The 24,542-nt window shown below is 43.3% G+C and overlaps 1 protein-coding gene across 1 annotated transcript in view; it reads left to right on the top strand.

Annotated features, from left to right (window-relative positions):
* The first annotated feature begins 982 nt into the window (after positions 1-982).
* The window catches only part of glis2b (GLIS family zinc finger 2b), a 30,726-nt gene continuing 7,166 nt past the window's right edge, over positions 983-24,542 (top strand). The window contains exons 1-3 of the mRNA XM_078269714.1: positions 983-1,899; positions 22,275-22,476; positions 22,637-22,779. Of these exons, the coding sequence (XP_078125840.1) occupies positions 22,299-22,476; positions 22,637-22,779 (321 nt within the window). The 5' untranslated portion in view covers positions 983-1,899; positions 22,275-22,298. The remainder of the gene's footprint in view (positions 1,900-22,274; positions 22,477-22,636; positions 22,780-24,542) is intronic.

The following is a 24,542-nucleotide window of genomic DNA, read 5'->3' as shown; positions in this document are numbered from 1 at the left end:
AGCTGCCCAGCAGTATATAAAGTAATCAAAATGAGCTCCACCTTTACCAGCTGCAACATGAAAGTGATGAGCACATAAATGCATCAATAATTAACCTAATAATATATTCTGAAATGGGCTGCTGCATAATTAGTACTTTTACTTTCTGTACTTTAGGTACATTTTGATGCTAATACTTTTGTTAATTTAACAGAGTGGGCGAAGTGATCTGAGTACTTCTTCCACCAGACTGTGTTGAAGTTACAACATTAAAATCATGATGACATGTGCCAAACAGCAACTGTCAACAGGAAAGCTCAACACGATTGTATTTCATTGCAGACCAGATTTCTATGAGATAAGAGACTTTTTTTGAGTGAACACGTTCAACAAGATATTTTTGAACAACAAACAAACTCTATACTCAAAAATTGAATCAAAACCATTGAACATCGCAACGACAATTTAACATTCTGAGTTCACCATATTATGTGGTATATCATAATGTACATTATTGTGTGATTAAGACTCTAAACTTGTACACTGAAAACGTGAGCATAATAGGCCACAGCTATAATATAACGTATATTGTAACTGCTGCAAGTAAAGACAGAAATGTTGTAGGCTTAATTTTTCCGATTTAGATTTTTTGTGTTTTTTCTCAAACAGTATTGCCTTAATCGTCTCTCTTCCAGTATATGTTTACTGTAAGTTGCAAGTGTTGTGTTGATTTATGGGGGTAGAAATATACATTATTATAGTAGCATAAAAGAACTGACTGTCCGTGAGTCAGAATGTATCAATTATGTAACACAGTTTTCACTGTTTTCACAGATGTCTACTAAACTATGGAGAAGAAAACAACAGACAGTGAAATAGAGGGGTGTTACCCTTCATGAAGGCCTGTTGATGTGGGGGAGATGAGGCGGAGAGATGGCCATGAGGACAGAGAGAGAGGGAGAGTTTGGAGAGGAGCCGGGGACTGCCCATGGTGGATGGGCGGAGCAGTAAGCATGCGCTGAGCTGGCAGACTCTGGGCTGGTCCTGACGGGCTGGCTGGGCTCCGGGCGGCTCTCTGTGCGCTTCAGACGGTCTTGGGGGAGACTACCACCAACACTCAGCGTCTCCTTGAGTACCTCAGAGAATAAAAAGAATTGAAAAGCAGAAGAGACACGAGGATAACTGCGAGAAAACAAAGCAAACAGCTTCACCCCGGCATCTGGAAAAGCACCGAGGAAGAAGAAGGAGACGATCCTCCCCCTCTACCCCACACCTCTCCGCCAACCCGCCCTATCCACCCTACCCACCACTCCGTGCCATCCCTCTGGTCTGAACTGCCCCTCCAGTCCCACCCCGTCAGGAGAACCTCGACCACCCAAAGGAAACCCCCACTTGACCAGCGTTGCCATTAAGCGACGCGCTTGAATTTAGGAAGAAATCATCTATGCGTTTTTGATGCACAACACAGCCAGTGGTCTTCATTTTTTTTCCCCACAGCGGTAACAGTTAAGGTTACGGATTTGGGTGTTTACACTTTTTGACGGGTTTCCAGTGGCATGATAACATGCAGAATATATCATCCCACGGCAACAGACAAGGCTGCCATTCCATAGATTAGTCTTTATTTAAACAACCAGCTGTCACATACGCTGCGTTTGAGCTTGTTTGATTTTTCCCATGCTTACAAAGATCCCGACAATGGTCTTGGAACGGACCGCCTCTCCAGACACCTAGATATTTTTTTCAAGACGTATCAGCTCTGTATTTCGTGTTTATTGAAAAAGAAGCGACAAATTGACGAGGAGTCATTTGACACCGACGCCGCCTGAGCCATAGGACTTTGCGTGCGAAGTTTGCACCGGGAAGAAGGGGGCCAAGTCGGCGATATCTCGGCCATATCCACGGCATTTTCCCTTTAAGGTAAGCCAGGAGCGACCCTTTCGTGCATGTCAGTCCTGTATGTTGGGTCTGTTGTCATGTGTTTCCACTTTGGTCTGAGTGTGGTGCTACAGTTTAAACAAATGCACGAGTTCAAACAGGGTAGTGACCTATTTTCAGAGACTCTCCAGCGGTGCGCCCATATCCTGCAGCCTGGACTACACACTGTCATATTAAAGGACGGTAGTGGCGAACGTGCCTTTACCGGCGTTTGTGCCATTTACGCACTGTGTCAGTACCTATTTCAACATGGGAGCGACCTTTTTCCGCCTGTCTGCATCCTCTATTTTAAACTAGCATCCCCCTCATCAACCCTGAGACATTTTTAGAGCAGTATCACAAATCCTGCCCTATATAGGGGCGTACATCACAGTTCAGCCAGCTGTTGTGCAAGATGCAGGCTTGTCCTGAGCTCTGTGATGTTCTGTCACAACATCTGATAAAGAGTTCAACGTCTACAAACTGCTGACATTCACTTAAAACAGTGATGTATTGGTAAATAAAACTGTGACCACCACATGAGGTAAAGACCCACGAATAAAAAATAATGTTAATTCTCTCATTATTTTGTATTTTCCTTGTGAAAGACAAAATGTTATGCTATTAATTCATGTCATTAAGTTCCTGGTCTCAACAGCAAATATATTTCTACATGACTGTAGCCTACCATGAGTTATTTATGCTTAATAACCTCTTTTCAGTGTGGTTCACACACTAGGTAATGTTAGTTGAGGCCAAGCATGTAGTGCAGGGGGCAAGCATGAGCACAGGCAGAGGCCTAGATAAAGAGCTATTTTCCTCCAATTAAGCAATTCCACTGTCCCTAAGCCTAATTGTGTGCACACTGGGACTGGGTTTGGGATGGACCTTCTCCCCATTGGCTGCCTCCCATTGGCCCATTGTTCTAGAAGACGCCAGGGGAAAGAGCCAAGCCCTGCCAAGGCAGACCTAACAAGCCCCATGCTGGAGTGGAATAAGGCCTGATCATTAAAAAGCATTAGGCCACAATGCAGATCGAGGCACACTCAGGGGGCTGCAGTTGCATTTTGGATCAGAGTAGGATGGCTGTATATTTCCAAGGTGACTGTGAGGGACTGTATGAACAATATCATGCGTGGGTAGGTGCATGAGAGGAACTGTCAGACAGATATTATATGAGACTGGAGGAGGTCAGGCTATGGGCCCACTGGACCTGCCTCAAAGTATGTGGGGAAGAGGAGCAGCGGAAGAGGCCGCACAGGCTTTGTGCAGAGCGAGGACTTTGAATCCCTCTCCTCCCTCCCTCTTCCAGGCCCCTGCTATTTAATCCATAACCCCTCTCTGAACTGTGAGCACAGGTGCTCCTCACATCCACAGTCTGCTCACCGCATTGTTTATCCAATCAGCTGATGATCAGTTCAGCTGTAGGTCAACCATAACATTCATCTGACAGAACTACTTGGGCCAGACGGAGAGGCATCTATCACCACCAGCACACTGGTTGTTCAAGCGATACCTCTCTTACACAGCACTTAGTCACTGCCACCATAAACCCAGATGTCCGCTGGGGTCCAGCTGTGCATCCCTGTGGTGGCATTCCACACTCTCAGGATGTTTGTGTAGGCAGCCTTTTTTGCTGTACATTTTCTTATCCTGATTGCATGCTTGGCCAGATGTACTGTAGATACGTGGACAGCTGCTGGGTGCAACAGCTTGCACAGAGCTTTGGTCAGAGTTCGTCACCAACTTGCTTCATCTGCTGCAATTAGTATACAAGAAGATATAAAGGCTTTCCACCTTGCCAGTCTCTAAAATCAAATCACGAGTATACAGTAGTTACCGCCCCAATTTTCCCGTGCCTTAAGATTTTGCCCTACAACACAACTGTGTGACATCATTCCCTTGAGGTCCCAAACCATGTGAGGGTAAGGCAGCTGCTTTATGGTGGAAAAGGTGGACCCTAATGGCATATTCCTGCGTCAGGGAACAACCACAAGGCATGTGATAGAGGGATGGTGGGAACCCACAGTGCACTTGTACTTAAACCAGGCTAATAAAAGTATACCGCATCTGATGTAAAAAGAAGCACGTTCAGTTGATTCTTACATTGCGAGTATGGTATCACAAATAAACTCTCATCTGAAATCCAAGGTAGGTTTTGTTTTTCACAGTGTTGTCGGCCTTTTGTAGGGCGACTTAAATAATGTTTTCCAATGGAGGAAAAAAAATTCTGAGGAGGACGAGGACTGCTGTCAGTAATTAGGTGGAATGTAAGTGGTACAAACTACAGTGAGAGAGTCAGTGTGAGTGTTTGAATTGATATCATAGTGGGGTTTCATAGCTACTGGGGATTACTGTCAAGCTGAATGGCAACTCAGCAGCAGGGGAGGGAGGATTATAGTGGTCAGTGAATGAGGCAGCATGCAGTGAAAACAAGGCACCTGACACACACTTGCATTTATCTCCACAGGGATTAGATACACTTTATTTTAGATCCCCATGACAGATATGTCCTTTCTGTGGTTACACTACTCTGCAACCCGATTCCTAATCAAACAATTTCTGATTCATCCGTTATGGTGCATATGAAATATGACTAACATTGAGTTATGTCATGTTGAATGGAGTTGCACATCCCAGCTCTTGACCTTTGATTGGGCTGAAAATGTCAGAGGAGATGCATGATGTAGACAGATGAAGCAATGTGTCCCTTCAGTGAAATGAGCTAGAGAGAGGATGTGGTGTATGATATGGTATCCATGGTCAGATTTGGATAAAGTCTTTTAACATACCATAGAAAATTATAATAGCTTGTATGTGTCGCAATGTTCATGTCAACATGAATGATTTGTTTTTCAGTATACATTCTTCTGTCACAATATCAACAGATTACTATCATTCTGGTTCACAATCCACCTACTATTACTAAGATTATTACTAACTTTATCTCCTTATATAATTTGGCAAATTATTGGTTATTTTGCAGCTAATATTGGCTGTATGGTAAAGCAGTGGATTTCATATGATCCAAAAGGCTGAAGTCATCAATATCACTCATTAAAATCTAAATAGAAACAGAGCTGATTCAATGGCTGACCTAAAGGTAAACTTGATAATGACAGCGAATGACTCCCACAAAATACTTTATCTCTAATCATTGCCATATGTGCAGAATTGAAGGTGACACACTCATACTTTGGAGTGCTGCAGTGTGATTTGTCTATGTGGGGTGACGGCCAGACTCCAGGACCCATACATTAAGAATAGACCGAGCGGATACAGAGCTTGACTCACACTAACTTGCAAACTTAAGGAGACCAGTGCATACCGCTTTGCTCCGTGGCTGGCTGGGCTCGTGGAGCGTGCATTTTTCTTCAGTTAAACTGTAACCACTAATCACCTCACGGCCTCACTGTTTCCTCCTGGAGCAGACCATTCTTGGATCCCCAGGGTGGGTTAAAATGCCCCCTCTGGGAATGTATGGTTTACTCCTTATAAAATCACCTGTGTGGGACATCCCAAACGAGCACAGCACTCTTGCTCTTTCTGCGAGGATCTGCCACGGGGAAGTTTAGGGGTCAGTTCCTCTGTTACAAGTCTGCAGGCCTGCATTTCCAAAATAAACACAGACAACTCAGTGCCTTACTCCAGCTACCCCACCCTACCTCTTCTCATTCTCTTTAATGCTCCTTCTGCGCTCCCTGCTCAGTGTTTCTATCGTGAGAGAATTTCAACTCGCAGAGCTCTTCAGACAATACGCAGACTATGTCTGGGGCAGGGCACACTTGATGAGGAAAAGTTAAAGGAAGAATACAGGAGTAACGCCAAACTTGAAAGAATAACAGCAATGTAAAGGAGCTGTCAGAGAACGAGTGAAAGGAATAGACTAGAGCAAAGCCTGTTTTTATAAATTCCATTTTGGTTTTCCACCAACATACTTTAATATTTAACTTATAGGTAATAGCAAACTTGGATATAGTTGGAGTTTTAGATATCTAGGAGCTCAGTTCAAGGAGCTGTGAGTTGTACAGTAATATGCTCACAGCAATGCAGTTTAAGTGGAGACACAGCTGGTTTGTATTATTATTTACGTGCTTGGCCAACACCCTGGATTCTCCAGTATACCCTCAATAACACTACAGCAGTTCAGTTTGACTAAGGTATGTATGTGTTTGCTTGTTTGAAGAGAAAAGAAAGGGAGAAGTCGGACAAAAGGGGCTCTGCCTTTAAGTACAGTTGAGGAATAACTTACTGAGAAGGGAGAGATGGTGTTTTTAAAGGAGATGAGGGAGAGACAGTTGAGGCATTTGTGAGGCTCAAATAAGGCTCTCAAGTCTGGGCCTGGGCCCGGCTCCCTGTCTGGGCATATCCAGTCCTGTCAGCTAGCTTCCAGACTTTGCCCCCCTCACCCCCTCCTTCCCTCCATCCCCGACTCCCTGGGACTCCATCTCCTCCTTTTTTACTCTGCTCCCTCTTTTCCTTCGTCCCTTTTTGTCTCCCACTTTCCATGAGCCCCCAGCTTCATAAGTGACGCTTACATTACATAAGACCTTCTCCATCTTATACATGCAGTAAATGAGAGAGAGGGAGAGGGAGAAAAAAAAAGTTTGGCCTGTAAGTGTTTACCTTCTCTGTGGTGTTGTGGAGAAGTTGCCAGCACTTATTTAATTCATATGTACCGTGGCTGTTTTTCTTATGAGGGGAGCCTTATGGAAATGTTTTAAGTTTAAGGTTACATTTTGTGAAATAAAGACTTATTCTGACCTCAGATACCTCCTTATGAAATAGCGTCACTGCTTTTATTTGGTTGCACAAGTTTTAATAATTGACTTCCGGTGGCCATCTTGAATAACGATCACTAACATTAACACAGCTAACATTAACACAGCCCGTCTCTCTCTTTTACTGCGTCCGATTGCTTTTAAATGCCCTTGCTCCTTGTTTGCTCGGCTCTCAATAAATGATGCTGTCACTCATGGTGAGCTTGGCTATTTCTTAATTGATTCTAAATGTCAGTATTGATTCAGGACAGAAGAAGTGTGTAAGAGCACAGATAAAGCCTTGACCTTCAACACTAATTAAGATCCTCTCTTAGGCTCATTCTTTCCAACGCTGCCGATATACTGTACGATTGCGTTTGTCCATACATTTATCAGCCTTTGCTGTTCAGAGTGTTTCGCCAACTCAAAAGAGGAAACAGCTCCAGATATTTCTGAAGCTTGTTTCCAACAGATCGCACACATGCCAACACATTTAAATCAAGAGTTTGGTGCTACTCCATTTTACAGCATTATGCTCAACTCTGTCTGTCGCCATCTCACTCGCCCTCCATCTGTCCCTTTGCATCTGTCTCTCTGCTCTCCTTTTCTGTTCCTCTCTCTTGGATGGAGCTGCAAACGATAAAAGCTGTAGGGTGGAGCCTGTCACTTAGTTGAGCTAGAACACAGAAATACAGAGAGAAAAGGAGAGGGAGGGAGAAAAGAGAGGAGAGAAAAGACTGTCATATTGACCTTGTCATGGGTAGGAGGGTTACAAAGAGAAAACAGGCCACTAATGTGAGAAGGGAGAACACAGGGCTGCCGTTAAGTTGGCACATCCTCACAAGTAAAAGACAACACTGCAGTACATGATCTACAGTATGTGAGATCATGGCGAGGGAGGTAGAAGGGCTGAAATGAAGGTATAGCAGACAGTATGGGGGGCACACCCAAATTTAAAGAAGCAGGAGCTCCTTGATCGCCCTGCAGATTGTGTTTGCCCTCAACGCACAAACACACATCACGTCACTTTGTCTGCTAATTGCTCTCTGCTGTTTTGTATTTCTCCCTCTTCCTGTTTTCTTCCCCATTCAATATACTTTGGTTTTGGAAGCTTAGCCCATGCCCTCCCCCTTCTCTCTGTACATAACACTCCCTGTCCAAAACACATCTGGCTCTCCTCTGTTCAGCATGGCTGGTGCACAGGTGTCACCAATCCCTATCCAGGGACAAGGAGTGGCCAGAAATTCTGGGGTAAAGAAGTACAAAAGTTACAACACCGTAGACTGACAGGCCTCAGCAACACCACACAGTGATAAAGAGAGCAACCACCACCCCACCCCATGTGTTGCCCCCAGCCTCCCGGAGGCTGTGTTGCATAAAGCTGTTGTTGGGATCATATTACTTTGGCTATTGAATAAGAAGACTTGCTTCCCAGGGAGTTCACTGCTTACGGTTGGCTCATTGAGTTGCAAGCAAATGAAAGTGGCTGGGGTCACTGTGTAAAGACGAAAGGGGTTTGTTTCGCATGCGTGTGGTGCCATAATATTCCCGTCCAGGAAATGACTGTAAGACAGGCACACCCCTCCCTGTACCACAGCACTCTGAACTGGTCTGAACTCTACAACACACAGCCAGCATGCTGTGTGTGTGTGTGTGTGTGTGTGTGTGTGTGTGTGTGTGTGTGTGTGTGTGTGTGTGTGTGTGTGTGTGTGTGTGTGTGTGTGTGTGTGCATAGTCTGTATGGCTGTACATAAGGGGCTGTGCAGTCAGTGTGTTTATGTGCGCATATACTTAATGTTTCCATACCTCTTTCCCTGATCCTTAAACTTGTCATTGGAAGGATAGACCACATTGGCCCAGCAACTGGTGCTGAAATATACCCTGGGTTTGCTGCTTATCGTACCACAGTTTCCATATGCATGTCACCCCTATTAAGCTGCCCTCAGCTTGCTGTTAACTGTGTGGGAGAGAGGGGGAGAGAAAGAAAGAGAGATTTCTGGACTTCCTCCCAATCCCTCCTACCCAATGGCTTAGAACTGGTGCTGGGTTTTCACCAGTGAGGGAATATAACAGACATCTCCTGTTGAGTTCAACCGCAGCTGCTTTGTACATTCAGTTATGCTTTGAAGGGAAGCTTGAAGTTGTGCTGGTTATTCAGTGATATAGTTTTGGGGTGTATATCTGTGTACCTTGTTTTTGGCTGAAGCCATTTCTTGAGAGGTTTAAAAACCCTGCCCTAAGATTTAGGGAGTGTCCTTTTGTTTGTGTGTGTGCTGAGGGAGCCTGGTATTTTAAAGATTTAGGCAGGTGCCAGCGCTTTGCATTCCTAATCTGACCTTGTGCTCATTTCTGCCGCCTTTAGGGGAGGTCTGCCTCTAAGCTGGCAAACCAGGGGTAAATGTGTGTGTGTGGCATGTGCAAGGCAAGGCAATTGTATTTGTATAGCACAGTTCAGCAGCAATGCAATTCAAAGTGCTTTACATAAAACATTACAACACAGTCAAAAATTAATACAAATTGATAACAAAATGAAAGCAGTTAATACAAAAAAAAACAATAAATACAAAATTAAAAACAATTAAAAGTAGATTAAATACAAGCATAAATTCAAAATGGAGTTCAATGAATTAACAAAAGGCAGTGTTAAAAAAAAAGGTCTTCAGCCTTGATTTAAAAGAGCTGAGATTAGGTGCCGACCTACAGTTTACCGGAAGTTTGTTCCAGATATGTGGACCATAGAAACTGAATGCAGCTTCTCCCTTTTTTTTGTTCTGACTCTGGGGATGGCAAGCAGACCTGTCCCTGATGATCTTAAAGATCTCTGCGGCTCATAGTTTAGTAGCAGATTCGAAAGGTAAATTGGTCCTAAACCTAAACCGATTTATAAACTAGCAGGAGTATTTGAAATCTATTATTTGGTGCACATGAAGCCAGTGTAAGGACTTCAGAACTTGTATGTACTTGTAAATGTATACATGCACATCTGCACATAAGCTTAGTAAGTTTCAGCATTTAAATGCTATATCCTTCCCTTCCATCTAAGTGCACTGTGTTTGATAAGATCACTCTTTGCATGCATGCATCTCTACAGGGCTTAGCATAGCTATTATACAGTATACCCACAGTGGTAACACATGTCATGTACACTGCCCCATCAAAGAAATATGGAGAAAAGGAAGTTTTTGTTTGGGAAAAGTATAGACCTGTTAAAATGCCAGCTCTGACAATGTTAAACCTCCACAAACATTACTTGAATTTCATACTGCCAGTCTAACTGTTAGAATGATGCTAATGTTGGTGTGAGTCAGCTGGATTGACAGCATTTAGTGTGGGAGTAGCAAAGAACCATCACTTCCGAAACACAGACCCTATCCAGCAAACCTAGCAAAATGGACACAGCTGGTTAGTGGGCTGATGAGAGGGCAACGAGCTGGGATGTTGTACTGCTTGATCCTGCAGAATCAAATCCATTCATTTTCCAGAAAACAAAAGAGTCAAAATAGCCCCCTCACCACATGCACATAAAACAAAAACATGTTTACCCCAAGTTTAGTTGTGAAAATGCACAAACTGTAAAAGAGAGCTGTTAACTTTTATCACTCTACTTTTTCCTCTGTCATCCACCACCAACTCTAACAGCCTCAGACAGAGTTTTTCCTCCCTCTGTCATTGGCTTCATTTCTTTCTTTCTTTTCACCCCCCCCAACCACACACACACACACACACACACACACACACACACACACACACACACACACACACACACACACACACACACACACCTCTCCTGTTGCTTTCCTACTGAGCGTGGTGTAGTGACGCCCCTGCTTTGGCTGGCGAGCCAACTCCAGACCCTGTGATTGCGCTCAGGAGTCGGAGGATTGCATCACTGCCTGTGGGGAGAGGCCACAGGAATGGACTGAAAATGGGGGGAGAGAACAGTAGAGAGAGAGAAAGAGACATGAGAGGGGTTGATGGAGGAGAGGAAGAGGAGAGAGCGATGACAGACGATGGGGATATAGCCTGAGGAAGTGAGGAGGAAGTCGAGAGGGAAAAGCGCTGAGGGAGATCATGCAAGTTTTTGTTTATATGGAATGGCAGAGCAAAGATGAGAGAGGAGTGAGGAGCTGGAGAAAATGCATTCAGTGGACTGCAGGAGGTAGAGACGCCCAGCAGAGTTAATGGGAGGTCAAAGTAATCCAAGGTGGGGATGTCGATCAAATCTCCTGAGTGCAAAGACAAACACATACTTCTCTCCTCTTCTTCTCTTCTCCTCTTCTCCTCTCACGGATGGTGGGAGGCCTCCTGCTGCGTTCATTGGTTGCCCCGCTGCCCTTTTGCTGCGCTACGAATCCACTATCTTGTGAAATGTCCCACGTTATTGTAAGATTACTCACCGCTCTTCAAAGCTATACAGTACCGTCATGCGATGGTGAAGTGCCTTAAGCACAAGTGTTGGTAAGGTTTACTGCTTGAACACTCTGAGTCATGGTCCCCTAGAGGGTTATCTGTTTAGCGCTGATTGCTATAGTATAGTATTAAAACAGTTTCAGTTGTGGCCGGCTTGGCTCAGTGGGTAGAGCAGGCACACATAAACATAGAGGTTTAGGCCTTGACACAGAGGTCCAGGGTTCAAATCTGATTGGTGATGATTTCCTGCATGTCTTCCCTCTCTCTCACCTAGCTGTCTTATTCATTAAAGGCGGAAAAGCCCAAGAAAATAATCTTTAAAAAAAACATATCTGATTTTAAATGGGAGTAGGTGGGTAAAAAACCAACCAGGGAATCAAAACATATGTTGCTACACGTGGCCCCTCAATCACATACTGTTCCCGTCATACAGCAGCTACTAGGGAGTCTAATAAATTGACTGTGGCTTGGGGGAAGTTTCCTAGCCTCATGCCAATGTGAAGCTTCTCCCCCCCCCTCTTTTCTTTTCATTTGTTCTGTCAAAATTAGTTGGGTTGCTTGCTTTTATTGCAGAACAGATTTTCTAATGATATTTGCGCACTGTCCCCTTCAAAAAAAATTACAGGATGAAAAAAAAATCTCAAGAGTTTTGCATGTCAAAAGTCAAATTCTTATTCACAAATGCAAGTATCATTATATTCATCTGTTTCCCATTGAAATTCAGCCCATCCTCACCCCACCAAGAGTCAAGTCAGGTCACTGTGTTGTGTGATGATCCCGGGTTGAGCAGGTCATAAGGCTTAATGACACAATGTGAAGTCTCAGTCAGATGGGTGTTTATTGATCATTCATGGCCTAATCTCACTATATGCTATATGGCAGACTAAGTATAATTGCTGTTCTGTTGTCAGGTCTGTCTGGATGCTATTAATATAGAAAGTCTGGTGGTAGGGCTTTCTCTCAAATACAAATGTACCACTCACAATCTCCCTCTAATGTCTATATCACTCTGCTCTGCCATTAATATCAAATCTCTGACCAGTAGCGTATTCTTTATAGTGTTTTGCATAAAGGTAGGGTTTAAAATGTATGTTTTTATTTGCCAGTATGCATGTAGGTCAATAACGTTACTACATAATACATATGTTGCAGTAGGGCTGCACCTACTGATTATTTTCATTATTATCAGACAATTGTTGTCTGAATTAATCGATTTGTGGTCTATGAAATGTCAGAAAATTGTCAAAAATGTCCGTTACAATTCCCCAGAGCCTAAGGTGACAACTTAAATGTCTTGTTTTGTCCAACAGTCCAAAAGCTAAAGAGAAGCTAGAACCATTAAATGTATGGCATTTTTGCTTGATACATAACTTAAACAATTAATTGATTATGACTATAGTCAGTTTTTTGTTTGGATTAACTAATCAATGAATCCACTAGTTGTTTCAGATCTAGCTGCATGACATCACAATTCTTTATTCTGATATTGAACCATGCTGTCTTCTGCAACTTGTTTATTTTTTTAACTTAGTATTTAGAGTTTTTGAAAATCCTAATTGAGTAAAAATGTACAGGCCAATTCCAATTTACCTGTCCCATAATTCATAATCTCGCTTTGCCAGACCCTCCTCCAAAGCGCGCTAGAGGAGTCTGGCTACTCCACACAGCATTCGGTGATGAGGACGTGAGGAAAACGTGCTCTGGTTTATTGGCATTTCTTTAAACCGGTGAAAAGCCACGGTGCCACTGCAAAAGAGGCTCGGAAGGAACTTGTTTTAGTGAAACGTGCACGTTTAAAAGTTGTTTTAGTCATGAAACAGAAAACTCAGATTGGACAGATAGTCTAACTAGCTGTCTGGATTTACCCTGCAGAGATCTGAGAGAATGTTAACCATAGTCTTCATAAATCGACCAGAGTTTAAAATGCCAACACAAAGGAAGCCCAAGGCAACGGATATCCAGCCTAAATGAGTGAAATCTGGCGGATTTTCTGGCGGCAACGGAGCAATCCCGGAAGTGGAACGTCAAAGATATAGACTTCATAATTCATAACCAAAAGTTTGCAAATCATGGAAAGCTGATGTCAGACTATTCATACCAAAGTTTGCATCCTAACAGAAATGTTAATGTTCAACCACAGAGAGATATTGCTTTAAGCGTATGCTCTTCCTTACTCATGAAACAGTCCCCTTTGACAACAAACTGCAAGTGTGACCCGCCCTCCTCCCTCCCTCCCAGCCTTCCCTCCCAGCCTTCCCTCTGCCTGGAATTCTTCAGTGTCTGAACGCTCTGGCTGGAGGCCATCGGTAGCTCACTGAGAAGCTTCCTGTTGCACTCTCTCCCTCCTTCAATCCGTCTATTCCTCCCTTATTTCTTTCCTCCTTCCCTAACTCGCACCTTTCTCCCCTGTCTCATGTGTCGCCTCAGATTTTCCCTTCCTCTCCTCCTTTGCTTATCACTTGCTTTTGCATGCTCACACTCTTTTTATATATTCTTATTCTCTTTTTAAAAACCCTAAAAGATCAAATGGCAATGTTGTGCTTATTTCTCCGTGGGTTAAAGCATGTGAACACACGTCACTCTGTCTCTGTATTGCAGCTGTTGTGACTCCAGTGCTCCAATAACTTGTCTTTTTCCTCCCCTTCCCCAGTGGCTCTATGCTTGCTGCTATTACATAATCCTGTGTACCATCCTGTGTGCTTTTTTGCAACAGTGTTAAGAAGAAGGGGGAGAGGTTTACATTAACAGTAAGAGAAAACTCACTAAGTGAAACTTGAATTTATCTTTTTTTACATGTATCTTGTAGAAATTGTGTGAGTAGAGGAAATAATCTGGCAATTAATGCACGATTTAGGCCAGATAGGGATTACAGTAGGTGAGAGAAGAATGAGAAGTGGAAGAGAAAAACAAACTGAAAGAGGAAGCAGAGCACGTAAGGGAAAAACAAAAGCAGAGAATAGAGGGATAAAAAGAAAGAGAAAGAGGGAATGAGAGGCCCAGAGGAGGAGGAGGAGTGGAAACTGAGGTTTCCTGTCTGAGGAGGCGGCTGGCTGAGGAGGACAGATGCAAGAAAAAAAAAGAATTTCTCAGCTGTGTGTGTTTGTGTGTTGAGTGATCCATCAGGGGTGGAAGGGTGGAGGGCGTATGCGGGGGCTGCGGGTTGAATGTGTATGTGTCAGCGGAGGTGGGGTCACTTGCGGCTATTACCTCAAGAAACGTCAGCAATGACAGAAGTGGGAGCAGAGGAGGGACCACTTTTGGGCCTGTTTTCTTGTGTCTTCAAACCAGTAACAAACATACTACATCATATCTGGATATTAACCCGTCTCACCTTGTCTTTTTCATTGTTAGGGATAATGTGTGGAACCTTGTCTGACTAATCTCACCTGACTTTGATATGTAAATCCAAAGAAAAATTGTAAATAGGAATTGCTTTACTTTAAAGTGTACAAACACTATGATCACTTACGTGCCATGTTGTTTATTCCTCCTTGGCCCCAGTTACAGATGTAAAACCCAAATGTCGGGGGTCAGAGTTCCCACCACACCCATGCCTCAATCTGTCACCTTTGACCCTTTCCTCCCCACCTGGTGGATGGAAAAAAGTAGCAGGTCTAGACATGACTAATGCTGCAACTGCAGATCTTTACACAACACTGCTAAACCCCAGAATTACAAAACCTAATGTAAACATATTTAAGAAACAGAGTTGCTTACGTTCAGTTCATGAAATGTGGTCACTACAATGTTAGAGTACAACTAGAGTTTTAAAATGATAGCAGGTATTGCTTTGGGGGATTGATTGTATTCATTTGGTCACCTATATCCTTTGAATCAAGTTCCAGCCCTGAAATCGAGAAGAGCTAATGATTGATCGGGCTACAAGTCCACAATATCTACTATAACTATAGTTACAGTATATTAATCCTAGAATATCATAGAAAACTTTTGAAAGTACTTGACTTGAGTTTATTTTTGTTACGCATATTGATATTTGAGTAACTATTTATTTTTTAACATAAACATATTACATAAATATTTTTTATTGAACAAACTGGAACCAACCCTGGACCACTGCACATGGTCTGGGAGTGTGAACAGGTGCATGAGTTTTGGAATAAAACAACATCAATAATATCTGATGTGATAGGATGTCGAATTCCTACTGACCCGATTGTTTTGTTACTTAATGATGACTCTAAATTACACCTACTTGGAAGACAGAAGAAAATTTGGCTAGCCGGATCAACCAAGAAAATGAGAGCTCAGCGCTGGCTCCCCCCCCCTCCCACTCGCTTTGTATAAAACTGTGGTTGGCATATTTTCTGGACAAAGTTATGCTTGAGCTCTCTACAGCAAGGATTAACAAAGCCAAATCATCGACTATAGACCAATGGAAAAACGCAGTAGCACAAGTATCAGTCCTAATGACCTCAGCGCCACAAGAATTAGAGGAGAGCGACTAGGCAAGATGTGATTTCTGTTTTTGTTTGTTTGTTTTTGTTTTCCTCGAGACTGCAGAGGGTGGGGGGTGGGAGAGGGTTGTTGTTGTTGTTCAGTTGTGTTTGTCTGTTCTGTATGTTTAAAAATCTAAAACCAATAAAAAAATTGATCTTAAAAAAATATATATATTTTTATATGGACCCTTTAAATGTGGCTATTAAAGAATAATGGCCAACCTATATAGTGAGCAGGACATTTAACAGTTGAAAATAAAAAAAACTTTACTGCAAATTCTTGTTCAGTATTCTCTCCTATATATTCCAATGGCTTTTTGGCTGATAGGTGGGTTTACTGTAAACTGCCAGGAAAAGCGTATATATACCCTGTGTACCTGTGTATACCCTCCACTACACCACTGGTCACAAGGGCATGCCAGGTAACACGTGATGGCCTATTGACAGCACAAACAAAGGTTTATCAATTGTGCACTATGTTGGTCTGAGAGTTGATAGTTAGTACCTCCCCATACACATGTGGATGAATACTTACTCTTTATAAGTAAGTAGTGTCTAAGTCTCTATAACTCTCTCTTATGGTGCTGCGGTGAAGGCTTGTTTCTTCAGACATGTCAGTATAAGGAAATAAAATGGTAAACCGTGCAATAGTATTGCGATTTCTTTTTTGTATTTTTGCTGCTATCTCAGTTGATTAACTAACTAAATTGTATTCATTTAGTGATGACTGGGTATTGTCGCCTGGGTAGCTCACCTGGTAGAGCGGGCGCCCATATAGAGAGGCTCAGTCCTTGACGCAGCAGCCGTGGGTTCCGACCTGTGGCCCTTTGCTTCATGTCATTCCCCCTCTCTCTCCCCTGTCATGTCTTGCTTGTCACAAAAGCTTTCCTGTCACAAATAAAGGCCTAAAATGCCGAAAATCTTAGCATATCAAGATATACAGGAATTGCTTCTTCCTGCAAGTAAAGTTTTATCACAGCATGATTGTTTAGTGTTTTTAAAAAACAACATGTTAAAGTGACCGTCACATCAATACCATATGTTGTAAGACATTCCTACCATGTACTTTCTCTCTCTCTCTGCGTTCTGTGTTTTTGTGTGTGAAAATGAAAAAGAGAAAGCAAAGCGCCCTGGGGAGAGATGGCTTACCTCCTGCAGACCACCTCCCAGGGTCACAGCAGGAGGCAGATTAAGTTACAGCCAACCTCAGAGGGGGCCACACAAAACATGCACACACACACACACACACACACACACAGTCTCTCAGATTCTCTCACTCTCTGAAACCCTCAGAAAATAAAATATTACACAATACGATTTCATACCCTGTAACATAATCATCTTATACTGCACAGCTTTGATACTCTCTGATGCTTTATGTTGGCTCTCGTTTTTGCACATTAGATGGAGCAGACTGAGCCGATACACGATCCTCCTCATATCAGATCAGGCTAAAGATCAATCGGTCAGAGCAGGGTGAAAGGTCAGCTCTGATCCGTGTGAGCCCAACCTCGGAGTATGGAGGTGTTGAAACACATAGCCCTCCTTTGACCTGATGCCCCCCCCCTGTGCTACCTCACCCATCGGCCAACTCCCACACCCTCCAACCTCGACCCATGTTCACCTCCGAACGTACACACACCGCATCAAAGGGTGGTTTGCAGTGGGTGGATGTGGGACTCGGGTGGAAAAGGGTTATACAGGGGAATAGGTGACGGGGGTTGCTTATGAGGACACACACAAACCTCTCTTTCAGGACTCCTTTTCCTCCGCCACTTCCTCCTCCCTTCATCCTCACCCTCGTATATCCTCGCTGTGGCCCCTTCGGTCATCCCTCCTCTCCTCTCTCTCTCTCTGCTTGTTTACTCTGCTAGAGAGAGAGAGAGAGAGGGCCCAGAGAAGGGACAATGCTGCCTTTCAGAGAGACTGTCGACCCCACGGCTGAGCAAGGAAGTCTACATGGGGGCCAGCCAACACCCCTTCCACAAACTTCACAGCCATCCGCCACTGAGCTTTACACACACACACACACACACACACACACACACACACACACACACACACACACACACACACACACACACACACTTGCATATCAAGCCAACACCATACTCCTTCCTTCACTGTATCGTTCTTTCTCTATGTCGCCCTTTCTCTTTGTCTCACGTTTCCCCAAAACCCCCTCTCAGTGACCGTGGCTATTTGGAGGATGTAGTCGAGATCCCGTAACTTCAGTCCAAGATCCACACGCTGTGAGTCACTTCCCAGCCGGTCTCCACCAAGAAATATTCATGAGGGTGGGTTGAGGTGAAATCCAGCATTGGAGACTGATTCACCAGAAGCTTCACTGGCCCGACTCTACTGGGAGCACATTAGCGCGGTATGGACTGCCTTGTGTGCAGCAGGTATTGTAGATATCTTATGACCTGTTGCGTTACTCGGAAGTTCAAGAGAGGTTGTTTGTCATGTCTGTTTCTTTGCAACACACACAAAGAGCTGCAGACCAGTGTGAGCTTTCATGCAAGTCCATCAAAATTAAAACATGCAACTCTTTTTCACCATGCTTTGTTCACCGACGTTTTTAGCTACCTTGCCTTTATCCTGGTGGTGTGTCTGAGGCTGTTTCCAGTTGTGACTAATGAATCACTATAGATACCGTGTATACAAATCAACATTATCAACATCCTTTTCTGAGAAAATGAAGTTACTCTAAATTAATACAAACATTACAGGAGAAATATAAATGGCCATAAATAACATATATATATATATATATATATATATATTCAGAATATTCTTTAGTAAATGCAATCTTTCATCTTTACCCAGTAATGGGTAAAAAGGTTGACTGCCCATTTTTTAATGGCAACAGATTACAATTCCACTTCATTAGTTAACATTTATGGATAACCCAAACTAATTTCAAAGCCAATCTGTTTTTGACCTTAACACATCCATCCATGAACTAAATTTCAAATTGTTCTAGTGGCTTTAAGTTGAATATTATTTAACCCTCTCTAGTTTAAATTGCCCAATTTAAAAACGTTGGTACATGTAGTGATGAACTAAATCTTAAAATGTACATTTTTCCTTAATTCATGCTCAACACCCTCTATAAAATGAAATAATTGTACTAATGGTCAATGTTATTTTTCTTGTAAAATGTATTAGAAGAAGTGTTAATATGCTGTATGGCCGCAATTAACGATTATCTTCTTCATCATTTAATCCGGGGATTATTTTCTAGATTAATCCATTAACTGTTTGGCCTATAAAATGTCCAAAAATAGACAAAGAAAGTTTGGAAATCTTCACATTTTGCTTGAAAATTAAGTGGATTGATTGATTGATTGATTGATTGATTGATTAATTGTTGACTATTCATTTTCTGTCAGTGGACTAGTGGATAAATTGATTTACCTTTTTATTTTTGTTGAAGTGAACAGGTCAGTTAGAAAGATAACGTAACCTTGGAAATAACTGAAATACTTTTCACTAACATACATACTTACTTGGAATTAAAAGGAACAAATATTTGAAACACTAATAAATTACTTACTAAAATGACTGCTCTATTGCAGCATACTGCTAATTTAATCTGCTATTTCTCCTTCTACAACAAGCTGAATGGTACCAACAATGCTCTTTATTATATAAGGGAAATTACACATTTTTAATAAATTGGCTACACAATCCATTACGGAGGTTTAGTAATGGTTTGCACGTGGAGCAGCTGCCTGAGAAGAGCTTTTGTGTGTGGAGACCCCTGTAGTGTCTCTCTACTAGTCTCACAGTGAGAGCTGTAGTATCACATGATTTGAGGTGCCAAAGTGATTTATATTCCAGAGTTATATGGATCCCAAAGTTTCCAATCTGTTTCTCATCAGGTTTAATAGTGTGGATTATAGCACTGATGGGAGGCCAGTTTTCTGTTTGTCCCCACAATTGATAGGACTCGGAGTAGGATTTATAAAAAGGTTAAGATGATTCTTGGTCTGTGCCTCGGGGTAAGGGCTTTCACTCGATTAAAGTAGATGACAGGCAATTTTCCGGCTACTTTAGCTAAACAATAAAGCCAAAAGTCTTGGCAGGCTGTGTGGCAGAAGTTACAGTAAATTAGTCATACCCACCCAATTCAGAGAGAGAGAAACAGAGATGTGGTAATAACCGCAGCTCGTTCTACATGAGGATCATATCCACTCTGACAGATCTAAAGATGTTTATTTTCACAGCTAATGGCAGTGTTTGCCCACATAACATAACTATATGGTTAAAATGATCATTAGAACAACTGCCAGTAATACTTTTTTATCGTTACACAATTGTCTTGGGTTTAACTGCTGGAAACAATCCATGTATTATGTGTCAGGGTATAATGAATTGAGGATGATGGCGACATTGTAAAGAAAGGACACATACCCCCATGAGCCCGTGTAAACTCAAGTGGGCCTAGCTGTTTCATGTCAAAATTATTTAAAGGATGTGTTCACATTTGTTCTTTTTTGTATGGTACGACTACTCTACTGGACTAACTTTTTTGGTACCAGTTATTTTTTCCCTTTCCACTGCAGATAGTACCCCTCGGACGGGATTTGTAGCTGGCATATCGATAACGCGTCAAACTGCTGTGACATTATCTTCAACACGACGTTAGCTAAATCCTTTCATCGGCAACCAAACAGAGGATCATTTGCACTTTGTCAATTCTACGGCATAGTGTACAGCATAGTTTTGCGGGCTGCCATTAAAAAAATAAATAATCTGGGTCGAGTGAATAAATGAAAATTGTAGTAGCTATTAACGGTAGCTTGGCTATTGGTTTGTGCGTGTGTTGCGCTAGGGACGGTTATATCTGACCAATCAGTGGTCTGCAGTGTTTTAACTTTTCCTTCTAGTATCGGCTCAGCTCACTTGGAACCTTGACCAAGATGGTACTAAAAAAGGTATCAGGTACTATCCACAACTTTTGCCAAAAAAAAGAGTGAGTCGAGCCGTACCATGCAGTGAGAAAGCGGCATTAGAGTATGAAAGAGTTATTGTTTGCTCTAATCAATCCTCCTCTCTATACTGAGATCCCTTCTTAAAGCAATTCCAATGTAATTTTGAAACCTGAAGTCAAGATCAAGATGGACCAGTGGGTCATGTGCTTGCAAGTATGGTCTATAATCAGATAAAATCCATCCAAGGCATTTTTTCCTAATATGTTTCTCTATGTGCATGTGAGCATCAACACAGAAAGATCTCACTGATAATGCCATAATGCTGCTCTGTGTGCATGTTCATACAGTATGGTCTTCTGTTTGAATCAGTACATGGTTGTGTATCATCATCCTCTTACCTATGACTGATTGAGTCTTTACACCCCCTCTGGCTGCGTGTACGAGTGTGTGTGCGTGAGCTGGTGGCCATCCCTGGTTGGGCTGGTGAACCTGGTGACCTCTCTGCTTCATGCCTCCCAGACACAAGGGCTTCTCATGTGGCCCCTGGCCAGTCGCTCTCAAAGCCCACCATTCACTACCAACCGCAGCTTCTGTGAGTGTGTGTCGGCATGTGTGTGTGAGGGAGAGGGAGGAAGAAGAGGGTGAATTTGTTGAAATTACAGTGTGATTAATTACTTCTCCCTGCTACTGTATGTGCATGTGTAGATGGAAAATGCTTTGAGGATATGTTAGTGTGTGTGTGTGTGTGTGTGTGTGTGTGTGTGTGTGTGTGTGTGTGTGTGTGTGTGAGCCTGGTGACAAGGATCAGTGAACCCTAACACATTGAATTGAGAGTTTGGCTTTAAACCAGCAGTACTGTACTAGCACCATATAGCAGTACATGCTGGATAAAGAGGAATAGACTCCGCATTTGACGTTTAAGTTAAAAGGGTGTGGCTTGTGTAAATGTCTATACTTACATGATTTCTTCTGGAGGTTTTGCTGAATATTATTAACCTTTTATGATTGTTGTTAATGCCCCAAATATGATTTAAACTCAACTCATTTGACTAATGGGGTTCATTTCTAGGTTAGATGTAGGTATTTGCTAAATTCTTTGCATGGTACAACACAGTGACGCTGGGTCAATCTGGTGGCAGAGGACGACTACAACTAGAACTCAAAATAACAGCTAGATAAACCCTCAGGCTGGGTCCAGAGGTCAGTGTGTTTAGAGGAGGGAGGAAGTGGATGGAGTAGGTGCAGATGGACTTGAAGGCCGGGGGGGTTGCTGGTGGGTCTCAAAGGTCCATGGGGTCTGAAGTTGCACACTATGGGGGCCGGAGTGGGGGTGATGTGACAGGGTGCAAGGGCCAGTGACTGGCCGAGGGGTGGGGTTAAGCAGGGCTGGCGGTGAGGGTGACCATCTGGATTGGATTGTAGAAATTCCTCAGGAAGAGTGTGTGAGTAAAGGTCAGCATGGAAGAAGAGGAGGGGATCACTCAGATCTGTGTGTGTGTGTGTGTGTGTGTGTGTGTGTGTGTGTGTGTGTGTGTGTGTGTGTGTGTTTGTTTTTCTTTGGCTTGCTCAGTGTTTCAGTTTACGATTGTGGTCAGTTTACCATTGCTGGAGAGTATTTCTTACCCAGTGTGATTGTGGAATGTGAGATACTTTCAACAACACTCACGTGGGAAATATTGCCTGTGTGAGAATCTGTCTGTCACTGTCTCACATTGGAATGCAGCAATTGTCTGTGTGGTTATATGAAAACCAAGCTATCCTTCATTGGCCTCACTCGGCCTAACTCTGCCCCTCTGGGACTGTTTGTGCAGGTGGGAGGTCGGCGGGTTGTGGTCATGCTGTCCCTGGACGAGCCCCTGGACCTGAAGCTCCCTCGGCGGGCCAATGGACGGGACAGAGGGGTGCGCTCTCCCCCCCTCTCTCCGCTGCACCCCAAGCGAACCCGCCAGCTCCGCATGGCAGATGATGGCACCGCAGTCATAGAGCCCGCCTCGCCAGCATCTCCGCACACAGGTAGGTAACAACAAAATAAGTCATGATAGCAGCTCTGTTAGGCTGTCTTTAGGCACAGTGGTGGTCCGAGCAGGCTAACGTATTCACAGTTAGAATGATAACATGTTGCATGAAGCACATTGTTTAGGTCATCTTAACAGGTGTGTGTATGTTTTCTCAGGTGTGCAGGTGGTCCCTCATGATCGGACAGACACCCCCACCCCCACCCCCACCCCCCCTGCAGTGGACCTGAGCATGTCTCCCTCCTCCCGCCACACCCCCAGCTCTCCAGAAATGACCAACGGCAACTACATCCCTTCAGGGGTGGGTATGACTTAAACACACACACACACACACACACACACACATACAGACCTACGCACCAGTACAGGTGTGATTTTGCACTCCACTATCTCTATTGTTTCCCTTCTCTTCGTTCCTCTGAGTTGTTGAAAAAAAAAAACACTGGCTTTCAATGCAGTAGTGAGTGGCCAACACTTTCCTGTCTACAGCGGCTAGTGACTCAGCCTGCTGGGGTCAGCAAGTCAGAAACAACATTGGGTTGTGTCACACTCTCGATAAGGGAATCAGGCTATGCAAGGGTTGGTAGGCTTGTATGTGCTTGTGAGAGAGAGGGGATAGCTCTTATCAAACACCTCTTGTGTCCCCAACAAGTGCCTCTGTCTGCACAACTTGCACTCAGTGACCCCACTGGTATGTGCCTGTGTGTATGTGTGTACATGTGTAATCAAATTTAAGACAAGGTACAGCCATGCATACCTCATGCCGCCTAATTCAATTCCCTCTCAATTGAATTGCACACCGTTACACACAATCTACACTTTACTTATCCCCAGTGGACACAGATAGGACGCTTTCTGCCCCCCCCTTACTCTCTCTTTCTCTCATACGCACACACACACACACACACACACACACACACACACACACACACACACAAAAAGAGCTTCTTATAGAAATACAGCTGCACACACTCATACTCACATGTTCTCTTCCCTACAGCGTCTCGCAAATCAGCTCAAATAGTTTTGCATGCAGGGGCAGAGCTCAGTGCAGGAATTTGTGAATTTGTCTCATTTCATGAAAATTGGCACATATATATTTTAGACAAAGCTAAAGATGAGACAAACACAGGATTGTGATCCATTTGTACCCTAATTTTCTCTGTGCTTCTCTAATCTCAGATTTATGTGTCCCTTATATTTATTTCCTCTGTGTTTTCTGTGTTTGTTTGTGTGTGTGTGTGTGTGTGTGTGTGTGTGTGTGTGTGTGTGTGTGTGTGTGTGTGTGTTTAGCCCCAGCAATTATGCAGCTTTCATGCCGAGCTCAGGGATGTTAGGAGGGATTAGTAGCATGCAGCGGGTGACTACAAGAGAAAAAGTGGAGTGGATTTTTGAAAAAAGAGATGAAGATCGGCAGTTCTTTACTCCACTGACCAAGAAATTCTTTTGTCTTTGTCAGTTTTCTCAGTGAGGCCATCAGTGCCTGTTTGTGCCATCAAGTTGAGGGTCTATTCTTTTATTAGTATGCCATGTAGACAGTGCTATCACAGTATCGGAGATCATACCACCGGTTACACAGGCAGTTTTGGCCTTATAATGCACCCACCATTTTATTTTCTTGTTTTTTTTATACTATTTTTCTCAGGCCAGCTGTATTTTCTTGAAGCACATCACATTACACACAAAGCCCGTCTACGGAGAGCCTGTTCACTCCCTATTCAGCCCCATTGTACCGAATTTGGTTGCAGTTCCACCAGAGTTCCACTGGGGGTGATCGCGGTCCAGTGCTAAATGAATGGGACTCTATGGAGCTAGACGGCTAAATTTGTCTCTTTCGCCTGATTGTCGTTGAGAAATCTCAGATTTGATTGTAGTTTTTGCAAGTTCAACATGGATTATAGGTCAAAAGTTGAATGAACGAGTACTTGTGTCCTTTCGATTTCTTACAGGTTGAGTCGTTGTTGCCCATAACACGCTAGCATTCTGCTAATGAATGCTGATTGGTCAGTGAAGGACTGATTACATCGGCGATCCCGCTTGACGGCATCCAAAGCAGAACCAGAA

This window comes from Sander vitreus, chromosome 15, assembly GCF_031162955.1.
Source record: "Sander vitreus isolate 19-12246 chromosome 15, sanVit1, whole genome shotgun sequence".
Taxonomy (NCBI): Eukaryota; Metazoa; Chordata; class Actinopteri; order Perciformes; family Percidae; genus Sander; species Sander vitreus.
The sequence above is the reverse complement of the archived record's forward strand: the minus strand, read 5'-3'. Positions and strand labels throughout refer to the sequence as shown.